This window comes from Urocitellus parryii, chromosome 1 (assembly GCF_045843805.1).
Source record: "Urocitellus parryii isolate mUroPar1 chromosome 1, mUroPar1.hap1, whole genome shotgun sequence".
Classification (NCBI taxonomy): Eukaryota; Metazoa; Chordata; class Mammalia; order Rodentia; family Sciuridae; genus Urocitellus; species Urocitellus parryii.
The window spans coordinates 219943011-219969856 of NC_135531.1; the positions used below are offsets into that span (position 1 = coordinate 219943011).

The 26846-nt window shown below is 33.3% G+C and overlaps 1 protein-coding gene across 2 annotated transcripts in view; it reads right to left on the reverse strand.

Annotated features, from left to right (window-relative positions):
* Scn7a (sodium voltage-gated channel alpha subunit 7) overlaps window positions 1-26846 on the reverse strand; it is a 56793-nt gene that overhangs the window by 19980 nt on the left and 9967 nt on the right. For both annotated transcript variants that reach the window (XM_077798684.1, XM_077798680.1), the window contains exons 6-14: window positions 24845-25051; window positions 22430-22499; window positions 19593-19734; window positions 16641-16844; window positions 10279-10375; window positions 8398-8636; window positions 6710-6883; window positions 4691-5047; window positions 324-761 (exon numbers count right to left, since the gene is read on the reverse strand). In XM_077798684.1, coding sequence (XP_077654810.1) covers window positions 324-761; window positions 4691-5047; window positions 6710-6883; window positions 8398-8636; window positions 10279-10375; window positions 16641-16844; window positions 19593-19734; window positions 22430-22499; window positions 24845-25051 — 1928 coding nt within the window. The remainder of the gene's footprint in view (window positions 1-323; window positions 762-4690; window positions 5048-6709; window positions 6884-8397; window positions 8637-10278; window positions 10376-16640; window positions 16845-19592; window positions 19735-22429; window positions 22500-24844; window positions 25052-26846) is intronic.

The window sequence follows — 26846 nt, forward strand, 5'->3', positions numbered from 1 at the left end:
AATTTCACAATTACGTTAATGTTTTCTAAGTAATTATGATATATAAGGTATATTTGGTTGTGCTATTAGGCTATTTTTCTTAGTTCTATCTTGAGTCTTGTACTTCCTTAAGAAGTACAACTTTATCCTCATCTATAGATGAAGAAATTAAAATTTAGAAATGTAAGTGATTTAAGTAATACGATCAAGAGCATAACAACAGGAGCTAAGTGTGGGGGAGATAGGGTTGAAAGGGTAATCTAACTCCGGAAGTTCAGCATAAACTGACTTCCTTATCAACAACACCATACATAATCAGTAATCAGGAAAATAAAACATCTTACATCTCTGCTGTCTCCATTGCCTGACTTGCTCTGAATCTCCTTGTTATCCAGATTTTCCACGTCAGATTCTCCCGAAGCAATTGGTACAGTTTCTGAGACACTGGGGCTGGGGATAAGTGACTGGCTTTCATTGTCAGTCATTGTGTTTTTCTCTGTGCCACTGCTCTTTTCTTTATCTTTGAGGAAAACTTGGGTGTTGCTGAATTCAGAAAGCGTATGGTCAGAAATGTTCTCTTTAACGTATGTATCATTTACATGGTCCGTTGTTTCCTGTGGAACATTTTGCTTTTTGCACAATATTTTATGAAGCACATAGTTTACTCCTTTCTTAATCCTTGCCATTGCAAGCTGGATATTTTTTACTTCATTGTTCTCTTCACTTGTTGAGTCTTTGTATGAACTAAATGAACTCACCAGTGCCAGAAAGAGGTAAAGTACCTAAATGGAAAAGTAAAGGACAGTGGAATGAATCAGACATTATTACCCTATGTGCATTTATGACTACCTGACCATGTGATTCTACATTATGTACAACCAGAAAAAATGAGAAGTTATACTCCATTTATGTATGATGTGACAAAGTGCATTCTACTGTCATGTATAACCAATTAGAATAAATAAAAGAAAGAACAGTAAAGGAGCATAAGTGTAGTTCATGTTGTGTTTCTTTTAAAACAATAATAAGCAATCCTCTAAAAAGGCTGACCTAAGACTTGAGGACCGAGCATATGGTCTACAGGCTGTTCGGTTTTTATTCACTGTGGCAGATGTTGTGCTGAGTCTGTGTAACCAGGACTCTGGTTGTAAACTCACAACATTCTGTGCAACATGATTTGTTTCTCCTTTAGAGATGAAAAAAGGCAATGCTTACAGATATCATCAAAGGTCACATGGATTAGCCTCAAGACTGTCTTATTCCAAAGCTTATTTTATCAGTCAGATTGTCTTTCTCAAGGCAAAAAAAAAAAAAAATGAGTTGCTGTTCTAGGTGGCTGTCTTCACTTTGAGATATCCACACATTGAGTGAGAATTAAGTGCCCATATCAAAATCAAATAATATGAAAAATAAATAGAATTAAAAATTTGGTGAAGTAATTATTTGTATGATTAAGAATCTAGAAATAAACATGCATCAAGGCTTCTAACATATATTGAAGATGTTTTATTTTAATATTCTACTAATAGTTTAACAAAACATTTAATTTGGGAATATACACATATATATGGAATAGTGCATGATTAGAATTGCATTGCAACTCTATTTTGTATTGTTTTTAATTTATTTACATATTTTTATTATTTACAGTTTGGTTTATGCAACCACAATCTGTATATTTCACCTGGTGGCAACTATCTAAATCACAGGTAAAACACCTAGAAAAAAAAAAAAAAAAAACGGTCTATTAGGAATTTAAACTTCTAAATAATGTTAAATGATTAATAAAACCTATAGATCTGAAGTTGAAATTTTATAGAGAAATAAAACAAATATTCATAAACTGTTTATAGGATGCTAAATGATTTTATTTGTTTTATTTATGTTATGATAACATCATAAGCATTCATTATTTTTGTGTTCATTCTCCCATTAAATATAGTCAGGTTTAAAAAGTCTTCATAATATGCATAATAAGCACTAGTTAGTAAGTGACAGAACTAGAATTTAAACCTATGTTTGTTTGGGTTTGCATTCTACTTTTCTACAATTTAACATTTTTTGAAAACCACATTGAACTCTTGCCTTTGCATATGATGTTTAAAAGTTTTCTATGTAGCTCTGAATCAGTGTTGGAATTTTATTAGGAGAAAAAGACAAAACTAAATTGAAAACTGCCCGATAGTTTCAGTTTGCACCATCTACATTGTAAGTGTTGAGGGTAAAAACTCAACTAATTCTCCCCTTTCATTTGTTTTTCCTCTTGTATTTACTCTAGTGCTGTTATCATGGTGTCCCAGAGATGGACGACTGCTGAAAGAAATAAAGCTTAAAGGACTTATAGAAAGAAGAAATATGATGGTCAACAACTGGAAATGGAAGTTCATGACTTGAAGTTTCTGGTCAGTAGAAACAAGAAAAGAAGAGAGTGGAGTTCATATATTTGCTTCAGCATTTCTGCTTCTTTGAGTTTGGACTACATGTTCGTGTGCGTGCGTGCGTGCGTGTGTGTGTGTGTGTGTGTGTGTGTGTGTGTGTGAGTGTGTGTATGTGTGTTATTGTTGTTGTGGTTGTGGTTACTTTTCTCAACAGTCATGGCCCTTCCTTTCAGAGACAGAAATCTACATTTCACTTGGGATATTGCCCTTTTCTAATTAGTCCTTGGTTCGGACTGATGCTATCTCTACCTCTAAGGGAGGGAGGGCTCTGAGTAGTTTACTGTCATAAATGTATTCTTCACCCTGGGTAATAGAGATTAGTTCAGAAAAGAGCATGTAACTCAGAGTTAGTAAAATAATAAAAGTTTACTATGGCTTTTAAGAAAGGAATTCTCTTCTCTATTGACTAGATATGTATCATGGTTTGGATGTAAGGTGTCCCCCAAAAGCTCACGTGTGAGACAATGCAAGAAGGTTCAGAGGAGAAATGATCAAGTTCTAAGAGTCTTAACTCAATCAGTGACTTAATTCCCCTGATAGGAGTTAACTGAGTGGTAAGTGAAGTGGTAGAGTATGGTTGGAGGAGATGGGAATTAGTATGTGGCTTTGGTGTGTATATTTGTATCTGGAAAGTGGAGTCTCTGTTTCCAGATCACCATGATGGGAGCTGTACACTGTCCCATGATGTTCAGCCTCACCTACAACTCCAAAGAATGGAGCTGGCCTTCTATGGATGAAGACCTCTATGAGTCCGCAAATAAACTCTTCCTCCTCTACAGTTGTTCTGTTCAGATCCTTTAGTCCCAACAGCAAAAAAACGGTCTAAAACAATATGATATGAATATGTGAAGCTTTAGATTGCAGCAGCTGTCTTGGTAAGACACAGAACACCAAGGTTCAAGGAGGACAGGAACGGCAGAACACAGAGGTGCAGAGCATGCCTACAATGTCTCCATCTGAACCTCTGTGCCATACTACCATGGAAACAAGATCTAGCAATGGTATTTTGAATTATGTGTACTGATCTATCAATTTGGTTTTGTTTCATCCATTTAGAATAGTGTTCTATGACCCTGGGAATTGGAAGTGTATTCATAGCAACAGAGGACAGAGGACAGAGAAAATTAAAGTATTTTTTATGTTGGGCACTGTTCCAGGTTTTGTGACATAGAGAAGTGCCATGGCCCCTTCTTTCATGGAGTTAACAGTTCAATAAGGAAACAGACAATCACATCAAGAAATACAATGCCAATGTGATAAATAAATAACAATGAGATAAACAAGATGAAGGGAGGGCACAGATAAAATTCAATCTAACCTGTGATTTATTTTATTTTTCCTAGTCTTTTGGAAAATGTATTTGATCTTTATGACATATGGATAAAAAGCAATTATTGAGTCTTTTTTCCTGTAAGAATCATTTTTATAAGATACACCTTTCTCTTAGAAGCAGAGAAAGCCACTGATTCAATTCACCCATTAAGTTACTTGAATATTTTAAAGTGAAACCTTCTTCTTTTAGTTAATGCATACAGTTTTTATAGATTACCGGTTTACAGTCTTTGCTGCACTATTTAGTCAAGTGAGATTTTTTAGAAAATTTTGATGACCAAGCCACATATGAATAGCATCAGAATCTCTGGGAGTAGATCCAAGGCATCAGCCTATTATCATTAATACCCCAGGTAACTCCAATGTGCAGGCGAGTTTGAAAGACATTGTTATATTTATGTGCTTCTTACAATTTAATGTGCACACAAATCACCTGGGGTTAGTATCATAATTTAGATTATCATTCCAGAGGTCTAGGATAGGGTTTGAGTTTTGCATTTCTAAGCATCTCCCACATGATACTGATGATCCTTTTAGTAGCAAGGTTATAAAGTATTGCTATCCAAAAGAAATATGATGCAAGTCCCATATGTAATTTTGAACAAAAAATATATAAGTGCAAAGAGAAACAGGTGAAATTAATTTTACTAATGTATTTTATTTAATTAAAAGTGTTTCAATAGAATCATTTTAAAATCCATTCAATAAAATTATTGCTAACATAATTTATATTATTTGGGGGGAAAACTTCAAATCCAGTGTGTCTTTTAAATTTCTTGCACATCTCAAATGAAACTAGTCATATTTCAACTCTTAATAGCCACATGTGGCTAGTGGTCTCTATTTTGAACAATGCAGTTATGGACCACTGGGTCATTGAAAACACCAGGCTATATTACACCAATTTCTACAAGGAAAATGTAAAAGCATGGAATCCTTACCAGTAAGTTTCCAATTAAAATGACCATCATGTAAAAAGAGATGCACCAGGGTTGGCCTGCTACCTCCATGCAGTCCCACAAGGTTTCTATCCACTCTCCACAGAGAATTCGGAACACATTAAGGCAGGAATGAAAGAAGTCATGCATGTGCCAGCGTGGGAGTTGACAGTTTTCATCTATGCGGCAGACACATGCTTTGTAACTCCAACCAAACAACTTCATGCCAAACACAGCAGAAAAGAAGATGAACGTGAACAATAGCAGAATCAAGTCTTTCAGGGCCGACAGTGAGTTTCCAAGAGTCAGCATCAATATTTCAAATGTTGGCCAATATTTCCCCAACTTGAAAATACGCAACTAATAGAGCAACGTAAACAACAACAATAAGAAGAAACAAACAAGAAAACCTGGTCGTTATTCATTGTGACGTACATTTAAAATTTTTATATGCACATACACATACACATTTATCACCTTTAAAGTAATATTTAGTATTAACTAGTATTAATATACATCATCAATATTCTGAATATTTTACATACAGTTCTTAATGCATCTTAACATATTCTGTAATTTTGTACACTGTTTATATCTTTTTCTATTGATCTATTTGTCAACTCCAATTTTGTATTGTGCTCTTATAATCACTATAGATTTATGTTTTAATATCTGGTAGGACAAGTATCCATTCTTTTTTTTTCTTTTTTTCTTTTCTTTTCTTTTTTTTTTTTTCTTTTCACAGGCATTGGAAAATTTTCCACAATATACATACAGGTGACACTGGAAAGTTTCATCAGGATCCACTCAATTTTGACATTGAAGATCTTATTGTATATTTTTATTTTAAAAATCACATATCCAAGACCAAATGCAGCACTCCAGGTTTAGTCTAAATATCCTTCTATTTTTTTTTAATTTCTAGTGCTATTTAATTTTTTTTATTGTTGGTCGTTCAAAACATTACATAGTTCTTAATACATCATATTTCACAGTTTGATTCAAGTGGGTTATGAACTCCCAATTTTACCCCATATACAGATTGCTGTATCACATCAGTTACCCTTCTATTTTATTAGATTTTTAAATTTGTATTTATACAGTATAAAATTAGCTTAATATTTTTGGGTACTATAACTAGAGTTAGCATAGTGTACTTAGAGTCATCTAAAACCTATACATAACATGAACTATATCTTCCGATCTTTTCTAGTATATAGTTAGCTTTCTGGACTGAAGAGTAAGGCTTTATATTAACCAATATAAAATTTAACCATATTAGATTCAGTTCATTAGTAACTCTTAAAATATTTTGATACTATCTTTTATAACATCTTCTGCATTTGCCAGTCTTGTTTCACCCATAAATTTGATGACTACATCTTGTATATATTTTTATTATTACGCTAACATTGATGGTTGAGGATTTAAGGCAGGATTCTGAGGAAGCTACCCTCTAGGAAGTAATGATCTGGAGATGCTCAACCTGCTTCATTGTTCCGATCCCTCCTATATGTTTTAACCTCTCTCCAGAGTAGGACAAAACTATTTATTGGGGGATTAACATTTCCATAAATGCTATTCTAATACAATTTATTTCTTTGACAAATTTTCTGATGCTCACCATCTCCCTACCTGTAGACCTAATAATCTCCATACTAACAATCTACCATTTTAAAACAAGTTTAAGATAAATTCTGCTATCCTACATCTAGAAACATTTGTCTGATTCTAGCTTCTTAGTCCCATGTGGAAATTTCACTTCCGGGACTTGTCATTGTTTTACCCAGACACCCTAGCACTGGTTCCTATCACTGTGTGTCAAAGCTCGGTGGCCTTAAATATTTTAATTCTATAATAATAGTGTTGGGAATTGTCTTTTTTTCTCCATGAGGTCCTTTATACATTAATTCATTCATCTATTTAATTCAAACATTTTATATTTGAATCAACTCATGTAATGTCTAAGGAAGCTGAGATAAACGTTGATGAAACAAAAATCAGGCACTGGATTCTACTTACCATCCTGAATGATTGACAAAGGGCCAATCCTTCAATATTTGCTAGATAAAGTTCTGCTAAACCTTGTAACACAATAAAACTATCAAAAATGTTCCAGCCTACTTGGAAATACCAATATGGATTCATGGCAATTATTTTAAAAATCATTTCTGCTGTAAAAATTCCAAGGAAAACCTAAATAAAAACAAAACATGTGGGTGAGAATGATTCCAATACCTGCATCAGAAACTTCAGGCACAGAAGCTTTAAGATACAACATCAATGTTCACCCCCATTTTTTACAGCTCCTCTCTCAAGAGCTGGTTAGAGTCTATAATGAGAGACACGTGCATTTTATTTAACAACTTAATGTAAGGTACCTATATATGGAATCTCTGATTATTTTAATGAAATGTTGAAGAAATCAAAAGAATATTTGAGAATGGAACTTTCCATTCTTGAATAGTTTCTTTAAAAATCTGGAGTACATCTTAAGAAATTTAATTTTTCCATCTGTGAGAGAATTTTTTGTAAAGTACATGTATGATCTAGGAAAAAACTATAAAGTAAACCTATGGCAACGGTCTTTTAAACTGTACTTGCAAGGTGGCTTGGGAGACTGAGACAGGAGGATCATGAGTTCAAAACCAGCCTTGTCACTTTAAGCAAGACACTAAGAACTTAGTGAGAACCTGTCTCAAAATAAAAGATAAAAAGGGCTGGGGATGTGGCTCAGTGGTTAAGGACCCCTGGGTTCAATCCCCAGGCTAAATAAATAAACAAAAACTGTACTGGCAGAAATAACCAAATTAATGTTTTAATATTGAGTAAATGTATAATTTGAAACTGATAGTAGTAGTCTTGTCTGAATTGGAACCAAGTAGCTAGCATCTAAACAGTATACATTTGTTTAAATGTTACCTGTTTTTAAACTCACAGAAATCCATTCTGTATTTTGCATTGTATGTGGGAAAAGGACAGGTGAATCTCAAAATACCTTGCCAAAATTACAGGCTCCAATCTGAGACAAAGACAGGTGGTTAAGGAACAGGTGAGCCAGGAACTTTTAGAATCAGGATTCAGAATCCACAATTCAGGTGTCAGTGCCTGTAACTCCACCTGTACCTACTCTGACCTATGGAACAGAGGTACCAAGTGAATGAATGTATATTTGTGAAGGCAGAGGCAATAGAAATTTCCAATTAGGTTTACCATGAGCATCTGGGTAGGAATATCTCTCTCTCTCTCTCTCTCTCTCTCTCTCTCTCTCCTTTTAAACCCAGGGGCACTTAACTATTGAGTCACATCCCCAACCCTTCTTATTTATTTTTTTTTTTATTTTGAGGACACAGTCTCTCCCTAAGTTATCTAGTGCCTTGCTAAATTGCCGAGGCTGGTTTTGAACTTTTGATCCTCCTGTCTTAGCCTCCCAAGTTGCTAGGATCATAGGTGTTTGCTACTATGCCTGGCTATAGGAATCATGAATTTAAATGATGGGATTTCAAACTCCAGATGTAAATTTTTTCAATGATAAGAACATTCACAAGATGGGAAAATGGGGGTGTAGGGCAGAGCATGAATACAATACATCATCTAATAATAATGTAATGATGCATGTTACAAATACTTGAGATATAAAATAATGAGGATAATGAAGAATGAAAAAAACAGAATTTGCAAATGAAAACAATGTACAATGAAGATCTTACCAAGTTGCCAATGCTTAGCAGATAGCTGTGGTCATCACTCATTGGATAGTGTTCCCAGGCCAAAAAATATATGTTTAATATTATGCATATGAGAAGAAAAAGATCAGTAAATGGGTCTGTTATGAGCCTATGGACAAATTCTTTCAATTTTAACCAACAGGGAGAACAATTCCAGATCAAGAAAATTTTGGAAAACCTATACCAACACAATGGGCACTTCTTCCTGGATTTTTTAAGTTCTGAAATGAAAGAATAGAAAGGTTAAACATTAGAAAATAGTTTAAATACTAACTAATAGAAAATGATTGAATTTTGTCTGCAAAGAGAGGTTTAGAACTAAACTTCTGATTTGGAGTTATTAATTAGAAATATTATATATGAAAATAAAACAGAGAAAAATAAATTTCCCCTATTTTATTTATGCCTGATGAGTTTAGCTGTGATAATGCTTTACTGGAGAAAGAAACTGAAATAAAAATGAGGCAAACTACATATGAGTAGAAAAACATAGAAGTATCTCCCAAGAAAACAAATATAAAATAACATAATTGAGAACATTATGATTTAAAATTTCTATACTTATACAATTTACAAATAATGTTGTTCTGTATTGCCCAAGATAAAGAATTGCCAGTTAAATGTAAAAACTAGAGATGAGTCTAGAAAGGACCCTGAGATATTAATGTTATACAGTTGAGCTTTGAACAATGTGGGGATTACGTACAAAGACACCTGGGCATTAAAAAATCTTGATGTGGGGAAAATTATATTCCATGCTGGTAAGATTATGTCAAAATAAACCCAAATATTATTATAACTGTAATGCACTGATAAAAAATTTTAAAAGCCCAGATTAAGTTGACTGGCTCCAAACCTAAGTACCAATAGCCTCATGTTGACCAGAAGCTTTACAGATAACATAAACATTCAGTGAAAAGTTTATATGTATATGTATTATATATGCTAGAACTATGAGAGATCACTTTTTTCCTGAAATTTTTTATTGGTGCATTATACTTGTAATATAATGGTGGGATATTTTGTTACATATTTGTACATGCAAAACATAAGAGTATAATTTGACCAATATCAAGAGTCACTTTTAGCTGTGATACACGCTTTACTGGAGAGAGGAACTGCTCATGTGGAGATGATTAACATCATATGACATTCTCAGCAGGTGTTACCAACTGAGCTCATGCAATAGCAACAGGACATGGTTACAAGATTATTACCATGGAACAATAGATACTACAGTTAATTTTATGCAGTTATGATTTAATATTGTATTTTTACATTGGTTTACATTTTCTCAACAGCAAATAGCATGTAAGATCATGTAAGATCTGTACGTGCATGTTTTGACAATTTTAACTTTCTATAATAGATTTGTGGATATTTTATGGTATTAAGCAATAAATAGACCATTATGTACACATTTCAGGCTTTCATCAAATACCTAACTTTTTCTTAGTTTTTTCAATATTTTTAGCCTGAGTCACCTGTAAGGTTTTTAAAATTGTCACAAATCTTCCAATAAATCTGCATGTAAGTGGACCCACAGTTCAAATCTTTTAACAAGGGCAAGCTGTGCACTCCAATTTCTAATTTTAGTCACATTTTAATAGTTCAACATATTAAGATTTAGAGAAAATTCCACATTATTCTTTGATGGTAAGTTCCAATGTTCAAGACACTTTGCTTTTGAAGTTTGTATGTATCATTCATTCTCATATTCTCACAGTTTTCTTAAATTTTGTTTATTGCCACCCAAGGTTTGGAAGCTATTGCTTCAGAAATTCTGGTAGCAGGATTTATTTACAAGAGACTCTTAGGAGTAGTACCTTCCACAGTGAGTATCTGACAATTTGATCACATTACCTTCTTTATGTCTGAGGGTATCTTCTTCCAATACATCCAAAGATGTGTTCATGGAAGCTGGTGATCTTTTCTTCATTTCTATTTGTGTGGTTTTACTCTGAAAAGAAAATTAGTTTAATACTGGCTTCTACCTTTTACATGTCCAAGACTCTAACTATGAGAAGGTATCTCACCAATCTAAAATGATGATTCTTAACCTCCAGGAGACTTTCTGGGTTTTATCATTTGTAGTTCTTCATATTATTGGCAATATTAAAATGATTTAGGATTATTTGGGAAACAAATATTACAACTTGCATCCAATAAAATTTTGTACTATGAGCTAAACTATAAAAAGAGTAAATGTTAGTAGATTTTAGTGGTATTATTCATAACTGAGAAACAATTCAATAAGATTATTATAAAATATCTAGTCAGTAAATATGCTACTGATTAATAAGAATATTTTCCTAATATGTTAATTTTTTGTTTAAAGACATGTTAACTTTATACCTTTGTAAATTATCTTGATAAAATAATATGATTTGACTTTTTAATGATGAAATAAGTCTCCAAGAATATCAGATAACTGAATGAATTTTAAAGAGTTGCCTGGGATAGGTATCATTTCTTTCTGTTTCTCATGTGTCTTGAGTAACGTTTTTTGTTTTGTTTTGTTTTGTTTTTAAGTGATGTTCTGCTTTGCTCATCTTTTTAACAGGTTGAAATAATTCTTGCATGGGAAAGGTGCTCAAAAGTCCTAGGATTTGATGCAGATATTACAATCTCTACACATTCCTATTAATCACAAGAATGGCCAAAGATATTTCTAGTGATGTACAAAATTGAACTCATCTGACAATGAGTAGATATTGCATGGTAGTGATTTCCAAGTGTTTTCACAATGGGAGCACAAAGAATGACAATATTTCTGTATTTGTTAATGTGCTGTAGATAGATGAGACTGCCCTTTAATGGAGTCATGGGGGCTGCTGCTGCCCCAGCACTGAGGAAATTGGTTGAGGCTCACTGATAATGCATAGCCATCATATTCTTGTTGGCAAATTCTACTGTGGCATATCTGAAGTGGCTAGTAGCTAGCAATGGAGTCATGATATTCAGTTCATTCAGTATCAGCCAAATATCCTTTAATTTCTTAAGTAGTAGAGTTAGAGGAGTTAAAAACCACTTATACTGCATACTGAGCTTCACCAGGAAAATGGCAGACATGGTGGGACTAAGAGCTTCATTTCCTCACTGAAAAAATAAATTGAATGGTAAGCTAAAAACTCAGGTTGTGAGATTAGTTTATTTACTAAAATTGTCTTTTCTTCAGAAAGTATATTTTAGCTGAATTACAAGGTTACACAAAATAGAAGTTATAATGTATAGAATTCTAATTTTCCATGAGATAAAAACCAACAAAAGGAAAAATTTGATCAGGGTTTTATATATTTTACTTTATGTTATTTTTATCATACATATGATATTTTGCAATGTAGTGCAGAATATCCCAATTAATTCCTAAATTCACAGGAATTACTTCTTATGGAGCTATTGTTTAGAGAGCAACAATAATTGTTGGGATCGCACTAATGAAAAATAAATTATCCAGCAAAGATAACTAGTATGTGTGAAAGGGGTTGAAAGTGAGATCATCAAGAATGTTACTGCTACATAGTCGAGGCTCAATTTTTTTAATTAATTTAGCCTGAACTATGAAGATATTTTAGAATATAAAAAGAATGAACCACATACAAGGTTAGTAATATGTTTACCTTGACTGAGCTTCTTACAAACATTGAATGAATGCCCACAATTTGGTTAACTAGTAAGGATATAGTTATTTACAATGCACTAGCTATTTTTTTTTAAATTTAAGAGTTGATTTCCTTATTACACAAAATCGAAGTTATCATTTGCCTGAACTTTAAACAGCCCTACATCATGATTAGACTGGGAAAAGGGGCAAGGATTCTTCTTTTCATAACTGGTTTAAATTTTCTTTGCTGGAGATACATGAATAAGGAAGAACACTGGCCTACTTCCTGTGCACTTATCTCTGAATATCCGGCCTGCTCATCATGGACTTGCTCTCCTCATGAAGCCACAAGGCCCTTCTAATCCTCTGATTCATCCTGCTCCCTCCTTCCCCTTAGTGTGGATGCTCCTTTCCACCTCTCTGCTCAAGTGCCAGTTTCTTATAAAAACCTTTGCTGACTCAGACATCATTTATTAAAGGCTCTCAAAGCACCATGTCCCTCTGCTTTATTGGACTTGTCCCATTTGAATTAATATTTTTTTTAAAAAACAGGGGATAATACAATGAATAGCAATGTATCCAGTATCCACCCCAACAATTTATTTCATTTATTTTCACTTTACTTTTTTTCTGAAATATTTAAAATAAAATTCAGACATCACATAATTTTCAGAAAAACCTTTTAAAAAGACATATATCACAGTACCATTAAGACGATCAGCAAACTGGTAATTCGCTAATATCCAACACCTAGATCATACTCAGTTTTCTTTCATTGCTCAAAAACATTCCACTGTAGTTGAATTGTTCAAATCAAATATAAGCAAGGTCAATATACTATATTTCTTTGGGAGATTTATTAACTATCTTTGATTTTTATGAACTGTCTTGTGATTTTTATTTATTTTCTCTAATACGACTTATTTTTTAAAGATACGGGGTCACTTCTAGTATATAGAGTTATCCAATTCTTTAGTAGACATACTGTATCCTTTCAGTACAATTTAATAGGTGCTTCTTTCTCCTGTCTTTCATTAATAAAGGCAAAAGAATATACCAAAGGCTGACTAGATTTAACTGGGATCTCAGCAAGAGTATAATGCACATTGGGCATTGTGTTTCCTACTCGTCCTCATTTTGTGTTCCAGAGATACAATTTTATGTTTGTGTCAGTTTTATAGTTTATTTCCCCACGAAGCACTAGCTTCATGAAGATAAACACTGTATTTGTATTTATTAAAAGTTTTTCATCTCCATTTCTTAGTTGAGTTGGAATAATGCTTTAAATTAATTACTTACTTGAGCTACATGATGTTGGCTTAGATGTGAAAATATTTTTAAAAATATTTAAAATACTATATTTTTTAATTTTTTTATTTTTTGGGGGTATTAGGGATTGAACTCAGGGGCACTTGACCCCACTGAGCCCCATCCCCAACCCTATTTTGTGTTTTATTTAGAGACAGGGTCTCCCTGAGTTGTTTATCACCTTGATTTTGCTGAGGCTGGCTTTAAACTCTCCATCCTCCTACCTCAGTTTTAAGTGTCTGACTTTCTTCCTGAGGTTTTGCCAGTAGCAAACAGTAGGAAAGTTTTACCTGCACACTGTGTAACTGGAGGAATGACAGTGTCTCAGCATTTGCCCTCCAGAAAAGGCAGAGAAGTGCAGAATGATGGGTTCTCCTCAATTTAGAGAAACCTGATACCAGTGAGTATAGATCACACTAATAGTGGGAACAATAAGGATTAAACTTGAGAATTCCGGAGGACAGGTCATATATCTGTCACACAGGCTAATGATTAACTTTATTGGCTGTTAATATTATCATTGCTCATGTTGTTTTAATTATGCAAACATACAAAGACTTAAGAATTTTGTATTAATGAACATTTCTTCACTGGGACAATGGTGCCCATTGGCTCTTTATAATCTTTATTACATATGAGTTAAAGTTGATAGTGTACAACTATAAGAATTTTAATATTGGGTTTATATTATGGCTAGTTCTACGTTTTCTTCTTTGGAGACTAAAACTCAATTTTCTCATATAAGATTTTATGATAATTTCTATGACTCAAAAGGTTGTCATGTGGGTAATGTTATCACGTATACAAATCATCTTCATAGAATTTGACACACAGTAAATGAACAATACCTGTCACATGATATGAATATTATATTGTTATAAAAATCTACATCTGAAATGTGAGGTTTACTCAAAGACAGATTTTTTTTTCTATAATGATCAAGGTTTTAAGTGGATTGTTGTGTGTGATAGTATGGTTAAAAGCCATCTTTGATACTGACATGTTATTATAATTTTATTAATATTTCCTTATAAAATTTTTATGTTGCCTAATATCATCTAAACATGACAAAGTGCTTTATGTGTGTTTGTTTCATTTGGAATTCCCAACTACTTATAAGACAGATACTGTAATCATATATATTTGATATATAAAAAAATTTAGCAAGGATAGTGGACTTCACAAATATCATACATCTATTAAGTGGCTGAAATAAATTGAAACCTATTATATAAATACATAAATCTACATATATATCTGATAGCAATATGACCTGCATCTTTCCTATAATATGGTAATATGAAGAATCTAATCCATCTCCCTATAATTCCAGCATTGGAATTGGAATCTAACTGTTCTTTAATCACATTAGTCACCTAAAGAATCCTTGGTATATTACATTTTAGATTCTTCTCTCCCTGTGTTTTCTTTTATATAAAATAAAATAAGTCTTAAGAATTGTTTTTTTTTAACTCTTACTTCCCAGAAAACCCTGCATGACCAAAAGTTCTAAGCATCTTCCAGGAAAAGAAGATCTTTAAAATTGAAAGATTTTAATTAAAACCAGGAAGGCTTTATATAATCCCAAGTAGCAAACTGAGAGGAGATATTGGGAAATATTCAGTTCTTTCATAATCAGAGCTAATAGAGCATTTCATCTTGGGATAAGAGGACTATTGTTCTACTCTTGGATACATTTGTGGGTACCCACAAGTCCTTGAGATCCTGAAATGCCACTTCAGAACAAATTACATATTCAGCATACCATTCAGGACACTAATCATTCAATCCGAAGGACCTGGGACTCATTTTTGGACAAAAACAGCTTCTGTAATTTGTTTTTCTGTGACTTACTCATGAGTGTTAATAGCCTGCTTTTTATACATGTTTTCTTCACAGAGTTCATAATTGCTTCTTGTTCAAGGGTACATGCGTTACAGACACAACTATCTATCAAGCCATTGGATATGACCCCACATCCTGTCATTTAGGCTCTACCTTTGGGTATGGTGATTTTCTGGAGCTTCTACCACTAATGGTGGCTTAATAAAACATTTATATCTTTGGGAGAGTTAACACTGCCCCCTTTTGAATTTAGAAGGGAACTTTGTTATTAATGAACCACACTACCAGCCCTCCACGTCCAGTTTGGTGTCAGAGTATATGTTGGCTCTTTCCTTTTCCCTGTGTCTTATCAGCTTAATGTGGAAGAGTTTCCAGGTATGGCTCCTCTCTATGCTTCGTCCTCTGCTTTAGTCAAGACCCTTTTCTCATCTCTTTCTCACAGGAAGAGCTGTGAGAGTTCCTGAAAAATAACAAAAAGTATTTCTGGTGGCTTTCTTCAGTTTCTTTCTTTCTTTCTTTCTTTCTTTCTTTCTTTCTTTCTTTCTTTCTTTCTTTCTTTCTTTCTTTCTTTCTTTCTTTCTTTCTTTCTTTCTCTCTTTCTCTTCTTTTCTTTTTATTTTTTTAGTTATTGGTAGACCTTTATTTTATTTATGTATTTATATGTGGTGCTGAGAATCAAACCCAGTGCCTCACACATGCCACTGAGCCTCAGCCCCAGCCCCCTCAGTCCTTTTCTTTTTAGCACACTTTTAGCACTATTAAGATTTTAAAAATTGATTTCCCACAACTTCATTAATGTTACTCCATCGGGACTTTCAAATTCACAGACTGAAATTTTTTGCTATGAGGCTAGTAACCTGGAAAAATATTCAAATGCAATATTAATTAAAAATTAGGGCAAAATATTTTTAGTTTTTACTACTGAACGATTTAATTATTCCATGGGTAAATTAATTCCCTATAATTATGAGGCACAGTTTATTTCCTCTTTGAAGGAAGTAGAAAGTCAAAAATTTTCTCTTTCTGTGATTTTGGTACTGTGTTCTTATCCATTCTTTCAGTGCTTCATACTTTCTAAGTTATGATAGACTATCACTTTTAAGTTGGACATAGGCATTTTCCAAAGTTAATTCTGATGTTCTCTGTGAACCAAGTTTAAATCAGTAAAGTGTAGCTGTATTGGGAGAATTACAGTTCTAAAGACATATAATCTCCATAGTCTATCATCAGCAGCAATGTAAATTTTGAAACAGAAAGTATAGAAATTAAATATTAAAACATGTTGGTCATTCTGATTATAATGTATCAAGGAAGGAAATTCATATTTCAATTCCTGTTATGAAACCCATTTTGATTTTTTGATCATATTCACACAGAGATAAGGGCATCTATCAGAAAGCAATATATTCCAAGACCTTGAGAAGACACCTCCAGAACTGTGATTCTCAGAAGCATAAAAAAGTTATACCTCAGCTTCTTCGCTTCCTTCTTGAAGTTTGCTTATAGGCTGCTGAAATGTTGGTTCCTCCTTAGATTTTTCATCAGTTGCATGCTTTCCTTCTTCATAGGCCATGGCAAGTATGCCCAAGAACAAACTTGCCAAATAAAAGGCAAACCAAAAGCTGACCACAACAAAAAATACCATGTAGATCTTCCCAGAAGCATAAAGAATCTAAGAAGAAGTAGAATGCAGGAAAAAAGGAGGACATGTTACTCATCTTTCTGTATTCTCCTATTTTAAAATGAACAATGAAATTGAAATATGAAAATAATTTAGTAATAAGTACAGTATAATCACAAGACAGCTTAAGTACTGGCTCTACCTGAAGAAAGAAAAATTTTCATATATATATATATATATATATGATATAAAATATATACTTCAAAACAAAAGGATAAATTAAATAATTTAATTAATTTAGGGAGAACAGAAATGAACAAAATAGGGGCCACTATTATGGAATAGAGTTCTGTTTAACAGTGTAGCTATCATTTATTGTGTACCTATCGTATGAGTTTGTAGCAAGAGACTGAAGGCAGATAATAGGAGACTAAAATTTAGGCACAGGGCACATCATTTATGGAAACAAGGAATTATGAGAAATATAATTAGGAGAAATAAATATATAAAAAGTATATATGTACATATATATACTCAAACAGAGTAGATAGTACATCCTGATATATTGCCAAAAGATAAATCTGGACGAGTATGTAGAAACTAGATCTGAAGGGGCACTATGTGTCATGCACAGGGACTTCGAACTTCATTCCATGGACATTTAGAAACCACTAAAGGAATTTTAGAAGGAGGATCACATGCCAATTTTATTTTAGAAATAAAAAGTTCCTGGTATTATGGAAAAAGCATCAATACTTGTCAAAAATGTTAGGAGATAACAATAAAAATATTAAATTAGCAAAATTTGAAAAACAGTTTTTTTAAAGAAAAAGATATAATTTGTAATATTTTCCTGTATTTATTTTGTCACAAATGCAATTATATTACATGTATGTTTAGTCTATTTGATTTCCATTTGATAATATATTTTGAACCTTTATGCCTAAAATACATTATTATATCATTATTAATGACACATATATACGTACAATACTTCCCATAATTTATCTTGTCAATCAAACTAAGCATAGGATGAGTGTAAGTTTTGTTGTTGTTTGCAGTACTAGGGATTGAACCCAGGTGTGTTTTCCCAATAAGCTTCATCCCCGGCCCTATTTATTTATTTATTTATTTTTATATTCTTATTTTTTGATACTGGTAATCAAACCCAGGGATGTTCTACCACTAAAGTAAATCACCTTTTTTGTTGTTGTTATCAGGGATTGAACCCAGAGGTGCTTAGTCACTGAGTCATATCCCTAGCCCTTTTTTATTCTTTCTAAGTTGCTTAGAGCCTTGCTGAGTTGCTGAGGCTGGTCTTGAACTTGAGATCCTCCTGCCTCAGTTTCCTGAGCCTGTGGGATTATAAGCATGTGCCACCACACCAGGCTCCTTTGTTCTTCTTTACTTACTTATTTGGGAGACAAAATCTCACTATGATGCTGAGACTGGCCTTGAATTTGTGATCCTCCTGCCTTAGCCTTCTGAGTTGCTGGGATTCCAAGCACCTGCCACCATGTGTTGCAGTCCTTATTTTTAATTTTGAGACAGGGTCTTTTTTATTTTGAGGCAGGCCTTAAATTTGTCATACTCCTGCCTTAGTCTCCTGAGTAGCTGGGATTGAAGATGTGCACTACCACACCTGGCATATGTGGATGTTTGAAAAAATAATGGTCTCTATGACCAATAAATACCTTCAGAATTTAGAGTAATTTGTACTAGTTTACTATATTTGCTATTAACTATGTTGATTTGAAATTAATTTTCATTTTCTAATGTGATGGTACTTCTCATTAAAGAAAAAACCGATCCTCCATTTTAATAAATATTGTACATTTCTGAGAATCTGTGTCACATATATAATTATTAGGTCTGAAGATGAATTCTTAGAATTTGGAGTTTAAATCTCATAGGAGCAAGCCTTCTGTTATTGTAACTGGAGCAAGAATTAGTATCAAAGTGGAATGAGATGAAATAGAAGAATAAAAAGAAACAGTACACTGTTTGCATTCAAAATATTTGTTTAATACATGGTAATTTCATAGGCTTAAAATATTTTGACTAGAGAATTATCTAGAAATGCTCTTAATTAATATCAAAGGGGTAAATATCACAGGCTTTGGAGCAGGAGAGCGAGCTCTAGCAGGGACATCTGATGTGGGAAGACTGCCTAGTCTATCTGAATCTCAGTGTCATAAAAAGCAGAGGTGCTACTCAACTTAAGATGAGATCACTTCGCAATTAACTCATCACACTTTGAAAGCATCACAAGTCCTAAATGTGACACTTAGTACACCCAACCTACTGAACTGCATAGCCTAACACCACAGTACAACCATACAGTATTGGTTGTTTCCCCCTTGATGGCATGGCCCTCTGGGGAGCTGTATCTAGCTACCGCTGCCCAGCATGAAGTATTCAAAACACATATCACAAGCTGGGGAAAAGATCAAAATTCAAAATTTGAAGTGTGGTTTCTACTTAATTTGTATCATGTCAACACCATTGAAAGAATTTTAAATGAAACCATCGTAGTTGGGAACAGTGTGTACTGATTTCTTAGAATTGTTTTAAAGATTAAATAAGATATCACATACAAAAGCAGACCTGGCATGACAGCCAGTTTAGAATTTGACGTTCACTAATTCTGGTTCTCTTTTCTTCTGTCTTTAAATTATTCTCTACATCAAAATATAATGAGGTTTTTTTTTTTTTTTTTTTTTTTTACATTTGATCATTATTTTAGAAGAGAGGTCTTGGCCCAGTTTTAAGGGTAATGAACATGTTCTCTGTTCTTACCTGGTGATAAAGTGCTTCAGGGTAATCCTGAGTCATTAATCGAAATAGGGCAAGTAAAGCCCACCCAAAGTTGTCAAAATTTGTGTAGCCAAGATCAGGATTTATGCCAGCTTTTACACACACATATCCTTCAGGACACTGACTAAAGGAGGTGAAGAAAAGAAAAACTGCTTACTCTTAGGTGACATTCAGATTATGGCCAAATCATAAATATAAAACATTTGTTCATGAATAGTAACGGGCTCCCCTTTCCACAAGAATTAGTCTTCTCTCCAAAAATGTATAGCCAAAACAATACATATGATTTTAAGTTGATACACATGAACACTGTTAATCAAGCTAAATAAAAAGGGGTTCCAAAAAATGGATTTTTCAGACTGTATTGCATCAATTTATTTATTATAAACAGCAAATAAAAATTGTATTCATTTACAGGTACAACATGTTTAGAAATCTGTGTACATTATGAAATGGCTAAATCAAGCCAATTAACATATGTATTACCCACATACTTATTATTTTTTATGGTGAGAATACTTAAAAATCAAATGCCTTGGCAATTTTCAAGAATATAACAATATAGTGTTAACTCTATCTTTGCTATCCAAAATTAAGTGGGAAATATCCAAACGTCAAAATGAAAGTTCAGCTGTTAGAAAATGATACTGATAAAATAAATATGCCAAGATGGAGAGTTTAATTTTCACATGTTCTCTCCTCAAATCTTAGATCCTACTATTTAAGGGTGAGAAAACATTTATCACATCAATAATTGATAAGCAGAACTTGCATTTGTGGAGAATAATCAGATTAAATATTAATTTTCTTTCCTTTTAGGGACTCCTCAAACTTTTATGTTGTGGTAGATTATTACAGTAGTGACCCAAAAAGTCCTACTTCTCTCTAGCCAAGCTCTTGAATAGTTCCCTCCCACAATATTTTGAATTTAGTCGTATCATATGTTTTAATATTCATTAATGGAACAAAGCAGTATTGTTTAAAGAGCACTTGTGTTTTTTAAAAAGTCTTTTTAGTTATAGATGAACACAATATCTTTATTTATTTTTTTGTTTATTTTTATGTGGCACTGAGGATTGAATCCAGTGTCTCATATGTATGAGGCAAGCACTCTGCAAATGGGCCACAACTTTGAGGCTTTCTAAATTGCAGACCCACAGAATATGAGCAAATCAGCTTTTTAATGCTATATTTAGTCACTAACTCAAGAGGTAGTTTATCCACGCAGTCAAGTAAGATCAGTATAAGTGAAACATCCCATGACATTGTCTTCTTGTCTTGAAATATATCATTGTGTTCTATATATTAATCCCCAGGTACCTTCAAAATGCATTTCAGATCTTATTTGAGTTAGGGATGTACATAAGAAGAGCTAGTTAAAGTAGGATGTACAGATACAAGATGGTTTCTTGGGTTCAATTTGAGAATAATATGGAAGCCCAGCAGTACTGGATGCAATGATTTGTGCTGAGTAGGTGACAAAATGTCTAAATCACCTGAACTGAAGCTATAAAACTTATGCTACTTCCCAGAAATTATGCCTTTTGTGAATATGGGCCCCAGATCCTAAGAAAGAGTTGAGCCTGTGGATAGATGTCAAGTCATTCCAACTACGCAAAGTAACACAAGGAGATCACACAAGTTCAACAATGCTGAGAAGTGCCCTGTTTCTACTTTTTTATTTGCTCCATCTGAAATTATAGGAATATAAGACATGAAAACTTTGTTATCTCACTAATCAATTATTTATAAATAGTGTTTCAATAATAACAATTTTATTAAGGTAAGTTCTTTTTTTTTTTTTTAAAGAGAGAGAGGTGGGGGGAGGGAGGTTTTTTGAATATTTATTTTTTTTAAGTTTTTGGCGGACACAACATCTTTGTTTGTATGTGGTGCTGAGGATCGAACCCGGGCCACATGCATGCTAGGCAAGTGCGCTACCGCTTGAGCCACATCCCCAGCCCAAGGTAAGTTCTTTTTTAATATTTATTTTTTAGCTGTAGTTGGACACAGCACCTTTATTTCATTTATTTATTTTTATGTGGTGCTGAGGATTGAACCCAGGGTCTTGCATGTGTGAGGCGAGCGCTCTACCGCTGAGCCACAGCCCCAGCCCACTATTAAGGTAAATTCTAACCCTAAAAGTCATATAAGACATAAAAAGTGAAATGACAGCACATCTTTAATATGTCTGTTCTTTAAAAGCTTCCAGCCAAAGAACAGATTTATATTGTCTTTCTTGGTATTTTTTTTTATCTCATTAAGGTAAGAGCTCACTGGAAACAGAAGATCAGACCCTAGTTGAAATTCTAGCTCTTCAATCTGTTAGTTTTTTGACCTTGAATGCAGCCTTTCTGTAAAACTGAATTAATACTAACATATTTATACTTTTGCTATGATCAAAATCTGTATGCTAAAATTCTAACCCCCCAAGTGGTTGCATTAAGGGGTGGAGTTTATAGTAAATGATCAGTTCAGAGCAAAGTCTCATAAAAGTGATTAATGTCTTACAGCAAAAAGATATATCTATAAGCCAATAAATGGGCCCTTGCCAGATAACAAATTTGCTGGTGCTTTGATCAGAACTTTTCAGACTCCTGGACTGTAAGAAGTAAATTTCCGATGATTTTAAGCCGCATAGTCTTCAGTATTTTGTTACATACCTCCCAAAGGGAGTAAGAGAACTTCTTAGTCTGACTTTGATAATAAAATGAGATAATGTAATTAACTGGGAAGCAGTGATGAAAGAAATGATCACTCAATAAGTATTATTGATGGATATTCCTGACTTTATAGAAGAAAACATTAGCACTACTCACCCAGCATCTGTTGTGTTGCCACAAAGGAGAGCATAGCGTTCCCCTTCCAAGTAGTAAAAGTTTTCTGTTTCTGTAAGACAGGAAAGACATCATGTTCTATATCTGACCTTGAGTTAGTAGCTACTTGGACCTCCATAGAAGGGGAGCACCACTTTACAGCTGAAAAGGAAGCAGCAAGTGTGCTGATGTTTTTTACCTACCATCTGAAGCACATGTCAAAAGGCCTTTGAGGGATGTGAAGTTTCACTGCCCTGGTAGTGATAAGCTCGGTACAAAAAGGGGAAAATTCCTTTCAAAATTAGAGTTCAGGAAAAATCAATAAAATTGCCAGGTCTGACTAGAGTTCTGAAGGAAGAAAAATTTCCAAGATTATATTGTTTGAAAACTGAAGACCTTTTCCCCCAAGGTTTATTCCAGATGAGCTATGTAAGCAAGAAGTCCAGATTCCACTGTCCCTGGGTTTAATTTATGAGTTCTTCCTGCCTTGAAGTTGATTCTACTACATTGATCATACAGTGCCATCTACTAGTCATAATATCTCATAATTTCAACCACAATCCTTGCTAATATAAATCATGGTCCACAAAATGTATCCAGATGCCTTAACATCTTCTGTTAATCAAAATGTATCAAATGTAAATTGTGTATTTGTAGATAGTAGATACCATGTCGCATGGTGTGAACATGCTTATTTAGGAGTTTTGGCTTTTAGTTTCTAGACTGAAATTACATGGACCAAGTCCATGGAATGAATGGATGGAAGGGTGGACAGACGTGTGTGTGTGTGTGTGTGTGTGTGTGTGTGTGTGTGTAAATTACCCTAATACAACTAATATGACTTTAATTTGTCACCTAAAATAATTTTAGAATAATTTTGAAGTTATGAATACCTAAGTAACATTGATTAGTTTTTTTGGCTGGCAGTCAAAAAAAGCAAATGAAATTTGACATTAGTAGCACTGAATGGTATAAAGTATTCTACATGCAAGAGCTATGATATGGCAATTGGGTTGAGAAGGTTTTATGAACATAATATTTTCTGCAGTTCTTAACATGTCATTTGAGGAAATGAAATAAATACAGTTGGATAGATTTTAAAGTGATAATCCTTAAAATTATATTTAAAAATTATAATTTTTTTAAACATGTATTTTTAGCTGTAGGTGTTCATACTTTAAGACCTTTATTTTATTTTTATGTGGTGCTGAGGATCGAACCCAGTGGTTTATGAGTGTTAGGGGAGAGCTCTACCACTGAGACACAACCCCAACCCCATAATAGTGTTTTTTAACAAAGTTAAAAAGAATCCGGGATCTGTTTTCTTAGCAGTGACCAGACAAGTAGCAAAATTGTTTATTTCAGGTAAGTAGCATATTTTTATTACAACATCAAAGAATGCAATGGGAATTTCAATTAGAATCTAAGATTTAAGCTTCATCTCTCCTTGTCTTCAATACTAGATTTAAGATGATGACATAGATACAAATATTCAAACATTTCACAAACTCATATTCTAATAATTTTGTGTTACTTGCATCATAATCATATGAAAGTTATGATTTGCTTTAGAACTTACTAAATTCAAAATATAAGTAAACTAATATAGCACAGGTACATGACATTTATTAATATATAATTCATAATGGCTGAAAACTAGGTTTTTATTATCATAAACAATGTTAGGAAGAACTTGATAATTTTAATATGAGAGAAAAATGCAGTAAAGAAGCATGACCTGGTGAAAATGGAACAGATTTTAAAGGCAGCTTGAGTTTGGACACAATCCTAGTTTTACTACCTTGTAGTTACAGTGCCCTAGAACACAGGCTTAATTTCTCTGCATTCTTATTTCATTTTTTTTTTTGCAACAGGCAGTGGATATTGTATTATCTCAAAAATTATGATGAATATATGAGACTGGACATATGAATTACTTATGCATTAGAGCTAATCAATATTGTCCTGCATTACTATTTTATGACTAAAATATTTCCATTACTTAACAAAGTAGATCCAAAAGTATTTAATTTAAATGTGCAATAGTAATTGAAATCCAACATAGTAAGAATTCACAATATAAGAAAACTTTTTAATTTTAAGTCATCTCAAAATTTTTAATGATCAAATTTATATTTTAAAAAATTATTGAAAAATGTAAATATTATGAGGCTCATGCTTTAATCTGTTTCTGATAAAATTGAAAATTAGACATATTATTTTAAATAATAATATTTGAAAATTTAGGTTAACTCACTGAAGATTGAAACTTTGCTATCTTGATAAAATCAAAAACAAAAGCAAAGCAGACTCAAATTAATCTTTCACATAGCTACAGCATTTAAATAATTTGCCCTGAAGGTGAGAGTTCAAACTATTCTGTTTTCATTTATGATGTAGATGGCAGGTGATTCTTACCTCGAATGTAATATGGGTTTCCAGTTCGGTTGTGCAGGGTTTCATTTTCATTTTCTTGGGGCCATCGCAAGCATTTATGCTTTAGGTTGCCCATGAAGAGTCCCATTCCAATTAGAGAAAATACGCTCAGAAAAAACAGAGTTAAGATAATGGCACCAAAAAGTTTCTTTAAGCACTGGATCAGGGTCTCTACAAGGGACTTCAGTCCTGGAAATAGAAAGGTGTGTTTGGGTAAAAACAGAAATCTCTTTTTTTATATATATTTTTTATTGATTAAAAAATAAATGACAGCAGAATGCATTACAATTCTTATTACACATATACAGCACAATTTTTCATATCTCTGGTTGTATATAAAATATGTTGACTCCATTTCATGTCTTCATAGATAATGATGTGACAAATTTCTCCCACATCAATTGAAATCTAATTAACTAATCTAGCAAAATGAGTAAACATCAAACTTTGAAGTTTCTGTATTATTGCTAGTTTATAACACCTGATGAGATAATTCAGACACAATATGTAAGACTGGATTTTTTTGTTTGTTTCTCTTGACTAGACAACAAAACGGCTTTCTCTCCTTTGTTGCTTGTCATGCCAACTGTGATGATGAGTGTAAAAGCAAAGATGTAAAGTTATAAATCAAAATGCACTAAAGATACTAAAACAAGAAATAGTTTGAAATAGCATCATTCTGCACTATTTTTTTTAGTTTTATAAGAATTCAATTTTGGAGCTAATAAAATAAAACTCGTGACAATAATTTTCATGATTAGGAATGAGAATCAGTAATGAGGTTAACTTTGTATAAGTTTCCTAAGTAAGAAGTCAAACTGAAAGCTGGATTTATTTAAGGACATATATTTATTTTTTGAATTATTAAGTAACTTACACTATATTCTGAAAACATAGGAAACTAGAAGAGAAAAGCAAAAACAATGTAATTAGTCCTCTTAGAGGAAACTGCCACTAACATTTTGGTGTGCAACTTCATTCCTCCCTTCCTCCTCTTTGCCTTTCTTTCTTTCTTCTTTCCTCAGCTGCTTTACCACCTGCTGCCACTGTTCTCTTCTTGTCTGTCTGTATGAGAGCACTTACAGAGGCTCAGCTCAACAATGCATGAGAGAATATAGTACTCTGTGATAATTAACAAGTTATCAAAATTTCTACGCCTCAAATTTATTATCTTTAAAATGAGAACACTATTTCATTTATTGTGAGAACTGAAAATCTTTTTCTTTTTTCTCTTTCTTTCTTTCTTTCTTTCTTCCTTCCTTCCTTCCTTCCTTCCTTCCTTCCTTCCTTCCTTCCTTCCTTCCTTCCTTCCTTCCTTCCTTCCTCCCTCCCTCCTTTCCCCTCCGCCCCCCCCTCTCTTTCTTTCTTTCTTTTTGACAATCTCTTGCTATGTTGCCCAGGCTGGTCTTGAACTCCTGCACCTTAGTGATTCCCCTGCTTCAGCCTTCCAAGTAGCTGGGACTAGAGGCATGTGCCACTACACTTGACAACTATTTGGTTTTTATATATCTGTATTTCCCTTTTGATTTACTGTGATTCCTGTTTTGAATAAGGGCTAATTTATTTCTCTAGTATTTTATTTTATTTATTTTATTTTTTATTGGTTGTTCAAAACATTACAAAGCTCTTGACATATCATGTTTCATACATTAGATTCAAGTTGGTTATGAACTCCCATTTTTACCCCAAATACAGATTGCAGAATCACATCTGTTACAGTCCACATTTTTACATAATGCCCTATTAGTGACTGTTGTATTCTGCTACCTTTCCTATCCTCTACTATCCCCCCTCCCCTCCCCTCCCATCTTCTCTCTCTACCCCATCTACTGTATTTCATTTCTCTCCTTGTTTATTTTCCCGTTCCCCTCACAACCTCTTATGTGTAATTTTGTATAACAATGAGGGTCTCCCTCCATTACCATGCAATTTCCCTTTTCTCTCCCTTTCCCTCCCACCTAGTGTATCTGTTTAATGTTGATCT